At 39.8% G+C, this 11,405-nt stretch overlaps 1 protein-coding gene and 1 pseudogene across 14 annotated transcripts in view; both read right to left on the bottom strand.

Moving 5' to 3' along the window:
• FGGY (FGGY carbohydrate kinase domain containing) overlaps positions 1–11,405 on the bottom strand; it is a 432,024-nt gene that overhangs the window by 379,802 nt on the left and 40,817 nt on the right. For 12 of the 13 annotated variants that reach the window (XM_017544014.2, XM_037744071.1, XM_037744075.1 and 9 more), the window contains one exon: positions 3,983–4,134. The exons of the other annotated variant lie outside the window; for it this stretch is intronic. In XM_017544014.2, the coding sequence (XP_017399503.1) occupies positions 3,983–4,134 (152 nt within the window). The remainder of the gene's footprint in view (positions 1–3,982; positions 4,135–11,405) is intronic. 13 annotated transcript variants of the gene reach the window in all.
• Positions 4,227–10,077, bottom strand: LOC108314904 (annotated as a pseudogene). Its single transcript, XR_005202728.1, has one exon. The product of XR_005202728.1 is annotated as a lysosomal-associated transmembrane protein 4B-like (transcript).

The following is an 11,405-nucleotide window of genomic DNA, read 5'->3' as shown; positions in this document are numbered from 1 at the left end:
TGGGTAACAAGAGCGAAACTCCGTCCCCCCCACCAAAAAAAAAAAAAAAAAAAAAAGAACAAGGTGAATATGGTCTGGTGAATATGGTCTCTATTTTCCTGTAGATTACAATGGTTGGAGGAAACATTATACAAATCACCACACATATTGACGTAGCATTACAATTTATGAAAGATACAATGAAGTAAATTAAGAGTATAGTAACAAGAGACTCATTTATTTGAGGGTCAGTAAAGGCTTTATAAGAATGCAAAAATAAAGCTGAGACCTAAATGATAAGGAAGAATCAGTGGTGAGTAGAGGAAAGAACACTGTGGGTGGAAGAGTCAACACTGTCAAGACCAGGGATCAGCAAACTTTTCATCTGTTGGTCCAGACAGTACACATATATTCTGCCTTGTAGGCCATATATTCTCTGTCTCAACTATTCAACTCTGGCACTGTAGTATGAAAACAGACATAAACAACACATAAATGGATGAATGTGGCTGTGTTCCAATCAAACTTAACTTATGGCCACTAAAACTGTAATTTCATATTACTTTCATAAGTCACAAAATATCATGCTTTCGATTCTTTCTTAACCACTTGAAAATGCAAAGCCATTTACCTTTTCTCAAGCCATCTAATAACAGGCATAACAGGCAGTAGGCCACATTTGGCCTGGGTGCCACAGGCTGCCAACCTCTAGCCAAGACTCAGGTAGCAAAGAACTGTGTACGTGTAAAGAACTCTGAGTGGATCCCTGTGGATGGGATACAGTGAGACAGGAGGTAAAAGACAAACAGTGAGGGCAGAGGGGGAGGGAAAAATGACATCATGCACCATTTTCCAGTCCATGTTTCAGTTTTTGGAATGTATCTAATAGAGCAATGCAAAGCAATCAGAGTGCTATCATCAGGGGAATGAGAAAACTCTAGTTCTTACTCCCACACACATATTCTCTCCAATCTTTATATGTCTGCCAGTTACCTAAGCTGGCCCCTCCCTTGCTTAACAATCATCAACCAATCACTATCACCAAATAAGCCCTTAATAAGCTGAACTCAGACTATGTACCTGGCCTCATCTCCTGCTATGCTTACTGAAGCACCACAGCTCATGCCCTGGGACTCACCTACCATACCACAGATGAACCAAAGTCTCTCTTCAGAATCTCTTTCCTATCTTCTCTACTAGTCAAAACCTCCGTTCTTATCTTGAGGCTCTTGTCAAACTATTTGCCTCCAGGAAGCAAATCCTTTCTCCCAGAGCGCTTTGTATACTGCTATATCACAATGCATGGCACATCTGATGGTTCTGTTTTCATGTCACTCCTCCACCAACCCCATTCCTTATGCTCCCCGACCACCATCCCAAGTGGACTCTGTGCAGCCCATGTCCCCAGTGCCTGTCACAGTTGCTGGTTCATAGTTGAGCTCAGTACAGATTTCAAAAATTAAAGAATGAATAAAGAGTAAACACATGACAGCTCAATGAACTTAGAACACAGAACATCATGCTTTTATTTCAAATGTGCACCTGAGCAGCTCTACTGAAGCTCTCAAACTTCCCTGTGTCTCCCATCACAGCTTTAAAAACAAAGGTACCATTCCCTGACTCCCCACAAGGGGATGATTTTCAGAGTAGGTGAACAGAGCTTTTGGAAGTATAAGTGGTTTCATAAGTCCCCAGGCCAGCAACATTAGCATCACCTGGGAACTTATGTTACAAATGCAAATTCTCAATTCTCAGTCCCTATCCTAGGGCTACTGAATCAGAACCTATAGCTCAGCAAGATCTTCAGGTGATTCATTTACACATTTGAGTCTGAGAAGCACTATAGCTTTTGTGGACAGGCTTCAATAAGGTGCTAAAACTGACTTTAGAAATCTATTTAATTTTGATTTTGCAATCATGTTAAAACCAAAGGAATTCTCAGCAAGAATTCCTGTACATGCTTACCAAAACACACCCACACTAGAGGCTTACTCAGAAAATTCTGAAAGAAAATTGATTTTTTTAAAATAAATTAGTAGAAGATGCTCTCAGAAAGTCACAAACACTGGCATGTAAGTTAGACCTTAACTATTTCCTGTGGGATTTATTTAGTGCAGTTTGATCTCGTCTGAGAGGGTAAGAATCCTGAGAGGTTCATGCCAGATATGCATTTAGATCTCCTAGAATATAGGCTGGAGATGACCAGGCGGCAAGAGCTCTACAAGGCCCTGACGCTGAACTAAAGACCTTCGGCCCGATCCTCTTTGCTTAACTCAGTATAACTCTTCATTCTGTGCTGCCAAAAAAGGTGATATATCTAACCTGTTTCTTCTCTCTTGCAACAAGTTTAGGCCAAATTGAAGAAGACCACTGCCATCATTCCTGGTCCTATCCCCTAAGAACCATGCTTCACAGAGGGATTTTAGTACTGCATGACATTATAGAATAAGCTGAGATTTGGAGCCCAGTAGACATGGAATTAAATTCTGGCTCTATTACCTGTTTGGGAAAGCCTCCTCAGGATCAGTTTCCCATGCTGTCTACCAGGCAGAGATTGTTAGGATTAAAATCAACTAATGCCTATACAATTCAAAGCAGGGTGTGGGGGCAGTGCAAAACAGTTCTATATTCAATTTTGTGTTTCAGTATATTCTGAGTCAGGTTTTCACACTGGTTAAACCAACTCTCCCATTTTATAGATGAAAAAAGTGAGGCCTGAGATGAGAAGTGCTTTGACCAAAGCATACAATTGTTGACAGCAGAATCAGAATTAGATTCTTGAAAACTCCTAAGAAACTCTGTTTTCAAACTCTTAGCAACCACAGATGCCTTTCTGTAGAATAAAACTTACAAAACAGCTCAATATATAAAGCAGATAACAAGCCAAGCCTGCTTTGATTGCTGAAGCCCTTCTTTCCTACCACTCTTTTGCCCCATGATGGCAATCCTTAGGCATCTTCTAAGCACCCTAAGCTTTCCCTATCTCCAGTCACAGTCTGAGTAATGGAAGACTCAGCCCACCTGAAATCTCAGAGCCAGTAAATGAATCACAGCAGGTCATGCTCATTAGATGGATTCTGTATTTCTTCAGACCACCTAGAGGTCTTCAAGTCCTTGAGGTTTCCCAAAGGACTTGAACTTTCTCACAAATCCATCTCTAATGGGAACCATTAAGCTGACAGCACCATTCTCCACACTTCATAAAGGAGTCCTAACATCTGGAAATGGAAACCACCTGCAAGTGCTTTGACCAGAGATTGCCATATCATTCAAGGATAAGAAACTCAGGGAAGGGGGGATGAGAAAGAGATACCCTAAGATGTCAACAAGGCCAAATATTAGTAAACTGGGGCTAACACTGTACAGAATAGGAAGGCCCTGGTCAGAAGACATGGACTTATTTCCCACCTCTGCTGCTTTCTCACTAGAAAGGCAATTAACCTCTCTGAACTTCAGTAGAAAACTGGATATTAAAAGAATTGATTTTGGATGGCCGGGAACAGTGGCTCACACCTATCACCCCATCACTTTTGCAGGATCACATCAGCCTCGCCTACATAGTAAGACCAAGTCTCTACAACAGAAAAACTTTAAAATTTTTAAAATGATTTTGGAGTTAGCCAGTCTTAGATTCAAATTCTGGCTCTGTCACATATTTGTCATTTTGAGTGAGTTGTTTTATCTCTATGAACATTAGGTTTCTTGTCTATAAAACAGACATCCTGCAAAAAAAACACCACACACAAAAACACTTCATTGGGTTGCTGGCCTTCAAAGAGATAATGTGTACGATACTTGTCATGGTGCCTGGTATGAGTTAGGCACACAAAAACAGGTATGATTTAACTGCACTGTAATCAATAAAATGGGATCTACCTTCCTCCAAGTTGCTGGGAAAAATCAAAGGGAACTGATTTCAGCAGGTTGCCTGGTACATACAGATCCACAATAAAAGGGATCCTCTCACATTGTTGGTGTTTTCTCTTAGACTCTATACACTCACCTCTTTCAGCCACAGAAGCTTCGGGGCCTGCATTTCCACAGACATCACCCCCCCAACGTACTGGAGAATGCTGTGCTTGGTCTCGTTGATCCTATTGACCTGACTGACTGCTCGATGGTCCAGCCACATGATGACGTTTCGACGGGAATCCCCTAGCAGAAACGAGAGGGAGATGCAGATAGACACACATTCTATTCCTTCAAATTCAAGGGAACAATTACGGATTCCTAAGACTAAAATGCTATGTGCTTTCTATAATTCCATGTATCAAGAATGAGCAAAGTGAAAGGACACCAGCAAGGCTGACGACTGCACTGTCCCCAGGCCCGGAATCTCCCATCCAGTAATGTGTTCTCTGACCATAACCTTAGAATAAAATGTCTACATTAAAAGCAGAAAAACATCTACTAATTAATTATATTATCATGTATTCTCTCTCAACTTCTTCCCTTCCTTTCTTATCCCTTCTGTTCTAGAAAAGCTTTTCTGGGCATATATTCAGGAAACAAGTCTATGAAATAAGACTAAGATAATACTTTCTCTCTTTTTTTTTTATTTTTAATTGCAAAAGACTTCATTTATAGCACTTTCAATAATGAACCAACAGGAGAGTTGCTGACTTTGGAACATATGAATATACAAAAATCCCTTGCAATTCAGGTAGCCAAGATAATAAGCTCATTCAAGGAAAGCAATCTTCACTTTTCTGAAAACTTTCACATTTTAAAAGGTGACTAGGCGTACTTGGAAGTTCAAAGCAGTAGAATGCACCTTGCAGGGAAAGGAGGAAGAATACCCTTTTCCATGTTGTTAGGCAAATGTATATCAAATATATCCCAATTCCGCTTGAAGAAGTCAGCTGGATGACCTCCTTGAATCAGGGTATGGCAGAACACTTAGTGAAAGTGGGCCCTGGGAAGGGCTGTGAATCCAGGAGAGGAGCACCAGATCCCATGCAGCGCCAAACACATCCATCCTACCCTCTAACACAGACGAGGCACGTCACCCCACGTCCCTGGACCCGGATGCATGAGAGCACTCATCAGATGGTTACTGCTCCCACAGCCTAGTGCTTTACAATGGTCTTAATTTAAGCCATGGAGAAAAATCCTTTACCACCAAGTGCAAACTGTTATTGAACTTAAGTCATAAGGGATGCTATCTGGCAAATTCTTGTAATACATATATAAGGACTTCTATTTACCTAATTAGAACAATGATTACCCAACTGACATTCCTGTTTTCATAAGGTTTTGTTCTCTACACTGGATGGCTTAAAGTTGTCTACTTTTGGTTTTATTTTACACTTTTAAAATAGAGGGAATAGAGAGAAAAAAATGTGACTAACTGCCTAACTCTGAAACCCAGTAGGTACAAAAGTGAACTTCTCTGACTCTGGGTCCATCAGATTTGGAGGAAGTTTCAGTGCCTAGGGAACGTTATGAAGCCCATTACACCCCGAATCCTACAGAAAGAATTCTATAGCTCATCATCACAGTGTTCTAGTAAAGCATATGCTGAAAAGTACAGGTTTCAACCTAGTGTCTAAATTTTTAAAAGTAGCATTTCAGCAACAAACAAGCTCAGAGAACTCATCGCAAAAATGAAATAACAGAACTATTGCTCAGATGTCAAAAAAGTCAAGCTGCTGCCCTCAGCTCCACTTAGGCAGACACGTAAGGTGGCAGCTGCTCCTTGGCAGCACCATTCACAGAGGCATCATCATACGGCAGTAGTAGCACCGTATTGTCATTGCTGGTTACATAAACCAGGACATCAGAGGAATTCCTGCCGAATCAGTAGCAGTTTCCAACACAGCTAATCAAGTAACCCTTAAAAGTGAAGATAATGCTAATAAACAGAAGAATAAAAAGGACCAAACAGGTAGGATTCACTGACATGACATCATCTCTGTAGGGAAAATTAGGAGGCCATTGTCATACGTATTCCTGAATGGAGTTTGGGTAATAAACAAGCACAGTGATTGCAACCAAGGTGTTCAAGGCAAATCAAAGATCTGGTAACAGAAGAATGGGATAATCCAGGCTGCATGTTGCTTGTATGTTCCATAAGTAGCGATAGCACATATCAGAGTCATGAGAAGAGAAATCGCAATGACAATGCACATGTAGTTCCACATGCCTGGGGAGGCCTCAGGATCATGGCAGAGGGTGAAAGGCATTTATTCCATGGCGGTCACAAGAGAGAATCAATACTTTCTCTTTTTAAGATCTATGTCCCTTAAATATGAATAAATACTTTGATAATATATCTAATAGCTACACGATGGCATTTAACTGCTTATATACTCACTTTTTTCTGGTCAGTTTAATTAAAATTAGTTCATTTAGGTGGTTTTATTTTTCCCCCTCATTTGGTTGGCTTGTTTGCTAGAGTGGGAAGCTCATGAGTTTTGGAATTAGGCAGACCTAACGGGGAACACTAATTCTTAAGTTACAGATGAAGATATATAATTCAGGAAGTTATTAAACAAAAGATAATGCACATAAAGGATATGGCAAGTACTTCTCAGAAAATAGGCCCTCAGGAGGAGTAAAGCATAAGGAAGAGAATTTAAAACCAGCTGGAAACGGAGCACTGCCCCCATATCCTTCCTCTATCACTCTGTAGCCCACATAGTAACTTCTTGTCTCTCTCCCCAGCCTCTGTTAATTCATCCTGTACTGACGGGCAAGCCAGAAATCCTTTCACAGCCCTCTGACGCCTCTGATGGCAAAATGTGCAGAACAGCTATAAATATACCTGGGAGATTATTAGGGGAAAGAGAAAAGAGACCCAGCAGTTGCCAAGCCAGGTATTATATTTTCACATATTATTTTATTTAATGGCAAAGTAACCACAGCACTACATATCTTGCTAATAGCAAATGTTCGTAATGTGTGTTTATGTGTCTCCCAAACCCTGTGCTAAACATTTTACATACATCATCTCATTTAATCCCCAAAACAATCCTCTGATACAGGTTTCTGACCCCTGTTTTTCAATGACAGACTCTTGAAAGTGAAGATGTACCCAATGTCTCAAAGCTAGGAAATGCATGAAGTGTGTTTTGGAAATAAAGCTGCATAGAGAATAGATAAATCAATTGGTAAAATGAATAAATTGGTGTTAGTCATAGCAAAATTAACAAGGACACCAGCTGAGATACTTTAAAACACAGAGTCAGACCTCCATGTCTGTGAGTTCTACATCTGTGGATTCAACCAACCGTGGATTGAAAATATATATATTTTAATGGATGGTTGCATCTGAACAAGTACAGACTTTTTTCTTGCCATTATTCCCTAAACACTATAACAAGTATTTACATAGCATTAGGTATTATAAGTAACCTAGAGATGATTTAAAATATATGGGAGGATATATATAAGTTATACGTAAATATGATGCCATTTTATATCAGGGATTTGAGTATCTGTGGGTTTTGGTCTGAAGGAGGTCCTGGAACCAGTCCCCCTCAGATACAGATGAATGATTGTATACTGTTTGTTGCTGTGAGTATATATACATATGTAGTAAAAGCACAAAAACAGTATGTTTATGAATAGCAACTACAGCAGAATGGTTACCTGCAGGAAGTGAAAAACTGAAGTTACAAATACCTTTTTTTTTAAATAAAAGGAGGTGAGGCAAATATGGCAAAATGTCATGTTTATCCTCAGAGGTAGGTACATAGGAAGCTGTTGCTTTCTTTACTCTTCCACATCTTTGAAAAGAATTTTAAAAATTAATCCAAAAAAAAAAAGCCAATGTAAATGTAAGAAGATATCTAAATAAGGTCATGGGCATAACAAGGCAGGGGCTCAGTTGCTGGTTTGCCTAACTGAAAAGATCTCACCTCCCACAAAAGCTCCACAAACAGTAATACTAATACTTTAAAAATTGCACAGAGTGTATGGGACCTTCCACAGGCATGTCAGAGAATTTTTTTGTAAACAGAATGGTTCCACTGTATAACAGAACTGCTCAAAGCTCTGGTTCTCAAACCTAGTTGCACATTAGTGTTGCCTTGAGGACTTCTAAAAAACTGATGTCCAGGTCCCATTCCAGAACCACCAACGAATCAGGATGTAGGTGTGTACAAATGCATACACCTGCATGTGTGTGGGTGGGTGGGTGAGTATTGAAGAGGGCAATATCAGTATTGTTTCTTAAGTACTGTACAGAACACACCTACAGCTACTTCAAGGCAAAAATATCTGTTGCTAAACTTCTGCCTATAGTAAAGATAGACCAATCAGCTACTACTGCCTCTATACAAAGATGCTCTCAAAAATGTAATCAGAACAATACAATGAAAATTGTACAGAATCAATACTGTATTAGAATGGATAATTTTCATTTTAGATAAAAACTAAAAAATTAATTTTTTTTTCTGTTCTTATAGAAAACCACAAGTAAATCAATGGAAAGTTTGTTTAATCTTTTATTGAGCATCTACTACATGCCAAGCACAGTGCTGGATGCTGGGATATCAGGAAGAACGTGCCACAGTTCTGCCTTTAAGCAGCATATGTTTGCATGGAGAAAGTGTCTATACTCTGTTTTGATTGCCAGAACAAGAGTATCAGACATGGGAACTGGGAACATGGAGAAGGAGCAGAGAGAAGGCTCTAGTTAACTGAGCCTGGAGCTGCAAAGAAAGCTTCCAAAAGGCAGGAAAGTGTTTATTTAATTCTTCAAATGACCAGCCACTGGCTAGGCAGGAGAAGAAAAAGTGAGAAAGAGGTTCTACATGATGCGGCAGCATGGGAAGCAGAACACAAACCCACGAAGATGTCGTCTTTTAAGAGAATTGGAGGTAGGGCAAAATTTGAGCTATCTCACTTTACCTAAGGGCAGATTATTCATCCATGTATTCGCTTAATTGATATCTTGCTAAAATACAGGTTTATGTTCACAGAATGTGTTGCAGGCATACATGAGGAGAAAATTTATTATGAATCATCAAAACATCTAAACATCAGGTATCTGATGCACAGAGAAGACTAGGTCATAACTCCCTCTCCCAGCCCCAATTATCACCCTTTGCTCCTCTCCCTCCCAGGAGCTCCTATGGCTGAGATGTCACAGCCAGGGTGAGGCTCTGAGCTTGGTCAGTGGCAGAGGTGGGAAGCATTCAGCAACTGTGCTGCTGTCCAACCCAAGGGCTGTTCTGATCTTTCTTTAAGGAAGAAGAGTCAAACAAGGAAAGGCAAGCAATAAGACTATTTTATCATATAGCAATACCGTATTTTCTTAAACTGTGGTACTTAATTTATTTGTTTGTAATTTTTTGGTTAACATCTAAAGATGGCAATACTTTTGCTGGTCTTACGGGTTTGGTTTTAGGTTATCTGCATGATTAGGGTTATCTGCAATCTTCCTGATACCACTCTCTGCTCCTCACAATTACTTGCATTAGCCAATCAATAGTTGGTTGCTGCCATGCAAGTAGAGAAGTCTCTCTCTAAAGAACCTTCAAACCACCTTTATAATTCTAATTTCATTTTCTTGCACAGGATAATCCATTTCACATAAAAAATCTAACCTTAATACAATCTGTTGAAAGGCAAGAAACTGGTGAAGGGCACCTGCAGCTGGATGCATTTGATGAACGGGTACACTTTAACCTTTTAGGTGGAAAAAAGTTATTTCAACACTTATAATTAGAGTAGTAACCTAGCTACCATTTTAATAGAGGACCTGTTAACAGGAGGCCATTATACCTACAATGAAGAAAAAAAGCATCCAAAGAGGGTACATATTTAAGCAAATTTCACAAGGAACCATCTTCTTCCACTTCAAGTGTTCTGTTCCTAATATTTTAATTCTCCGTTAATCTGTGCCCAGTGATTCTCTACATACTAGACTCACTGAGAAAACTCTTTTAAGAAGTCCACACCCTAGCTCCACCTCAAGTCAAATGAATACAAATCTTGGGGGTAGGGCTCAAGAATTGACAATGTTTTAAAGATCTCCAGTTGATATTAATGCCAAGCCAGAGTAAATAAATAAATAAATAAATAAATAAATATGTATTTTAGCAGATCAGATAATACAAAATCCTTGAAGCAGGATTCTTAATATCTAAAATCCTACCTAAAATCAGGCTCTCTAACACGGCTCTTGTGCTTAATGGAATTAAGTCCCCCCCCCAACTCTGCCCCCAATACCACCCCACACATACCAATTGCTCTCCAAGCTTTTAATTTCTGAGACATGACTTCTGGCCTTTACACTTTGCCTCTAAATCTCACTATCAGTAGTAAGAGACAACTGATCTATGGCATCCCCAACAGACAATCGCCTGACTTTTACTTAAATAAAGCCCACAAAAGACGTGCTGACAGCCTCCCAAAACGGCCAGGTCCATGGCTGGCCACATCTTGTCATTAGTGAATGCTTGCTGCTACAGAGCTGAGGTCTGCCTCTTCACTACTCATGTTTGGTTTCTGCTTTCTGAAATGGCTCAGACCAAGGCTGCCCTGTCCTGGGCCACAACAGTGCCAACTGAGACAATTTATGGCCACAAAGATTAAGAACCATCCTGATTCATCTTTGAAGACCCAGCATTTGATAAGACAGGGCTTGGCACGCAGAAGATGTTAATACATGTGGCAAGAAGAGAGAACAAAGTGTGTGTGTGTGTGTGTGTGTGTGTGTGTGTGTGTGTGTGTGTAGAAAATGGTCATCATTACTACTCTGTTCTAATCATTCATCTATTTGCATCCCTTTTCAGCACATAGTGATTATGATTATTTATAGTGATCACTTATAGTGAAAAGGGATGCAAATAGATGATCATTTATAGTCATTATAATTATAATAATCACTTTCATATATTAGGTCCACAGAATTGACCAGAACATTCTCTTAACATAAAAAAAATTCATCATCTGCTGGAAGAAACTTTTCTGAGTATTTTAGGTATCAATCTCTCACCAAATTGTCACAGTAAAGCTACTGATTCATTATTCAAAATCTTTCAGAGAAGAAAACTGAGAAACGCAGAGTTAAGTGACTTGCCCAAGATGTCACAGCTCAGCAACGGCAGAGCTACAATCAGAGTCCCTGCTTAACTCTAACTCCACTGGGTACCAAGGCACCCTACTATCTCACAGCCAACAGTTAAGAAAGACGCTGCTGCAACAGTGTCCAGAACTAAGGGTTCTCAAACAGAATCTGGCCCAAAATATGTTTGCAATGTCTGTCTTGGCAACAGCTAACTAGCAATGCCTAGAGCTAGCCCCTCCCTTCAGATGGAGCATGCAATTTCCAGTGGAATGCAGGCTCCACTGTTCTCTAATGCCTTCTGCTTATTCAAGGTTAATTATCAGTTGAAATTTATCCTCACACATGTGCGGTTGTTTTTCTCAAACCTGGCCTATTACTCATTTACATTACCTGTCTGACTAATGTA

Source organism: Cebus imitator, unplaced genomic scaffold (genome assembly GCF_001604975.1).
Source record: "Cebus imitator isolate Cc_AM_T3 unplaced genomic scaffold, Cebus_imitator-1.0 Scaffold163, whole genome shotgun sequence".
Lineage (NCBI taxonomy): Eukaryota > Metazoa > Chordata > Mammalia > Primates > Cebidae > Cebus > Cebus imitator.
This window is presented reverse-complemented; position numbering and strand designations above follow the sequence as displayed.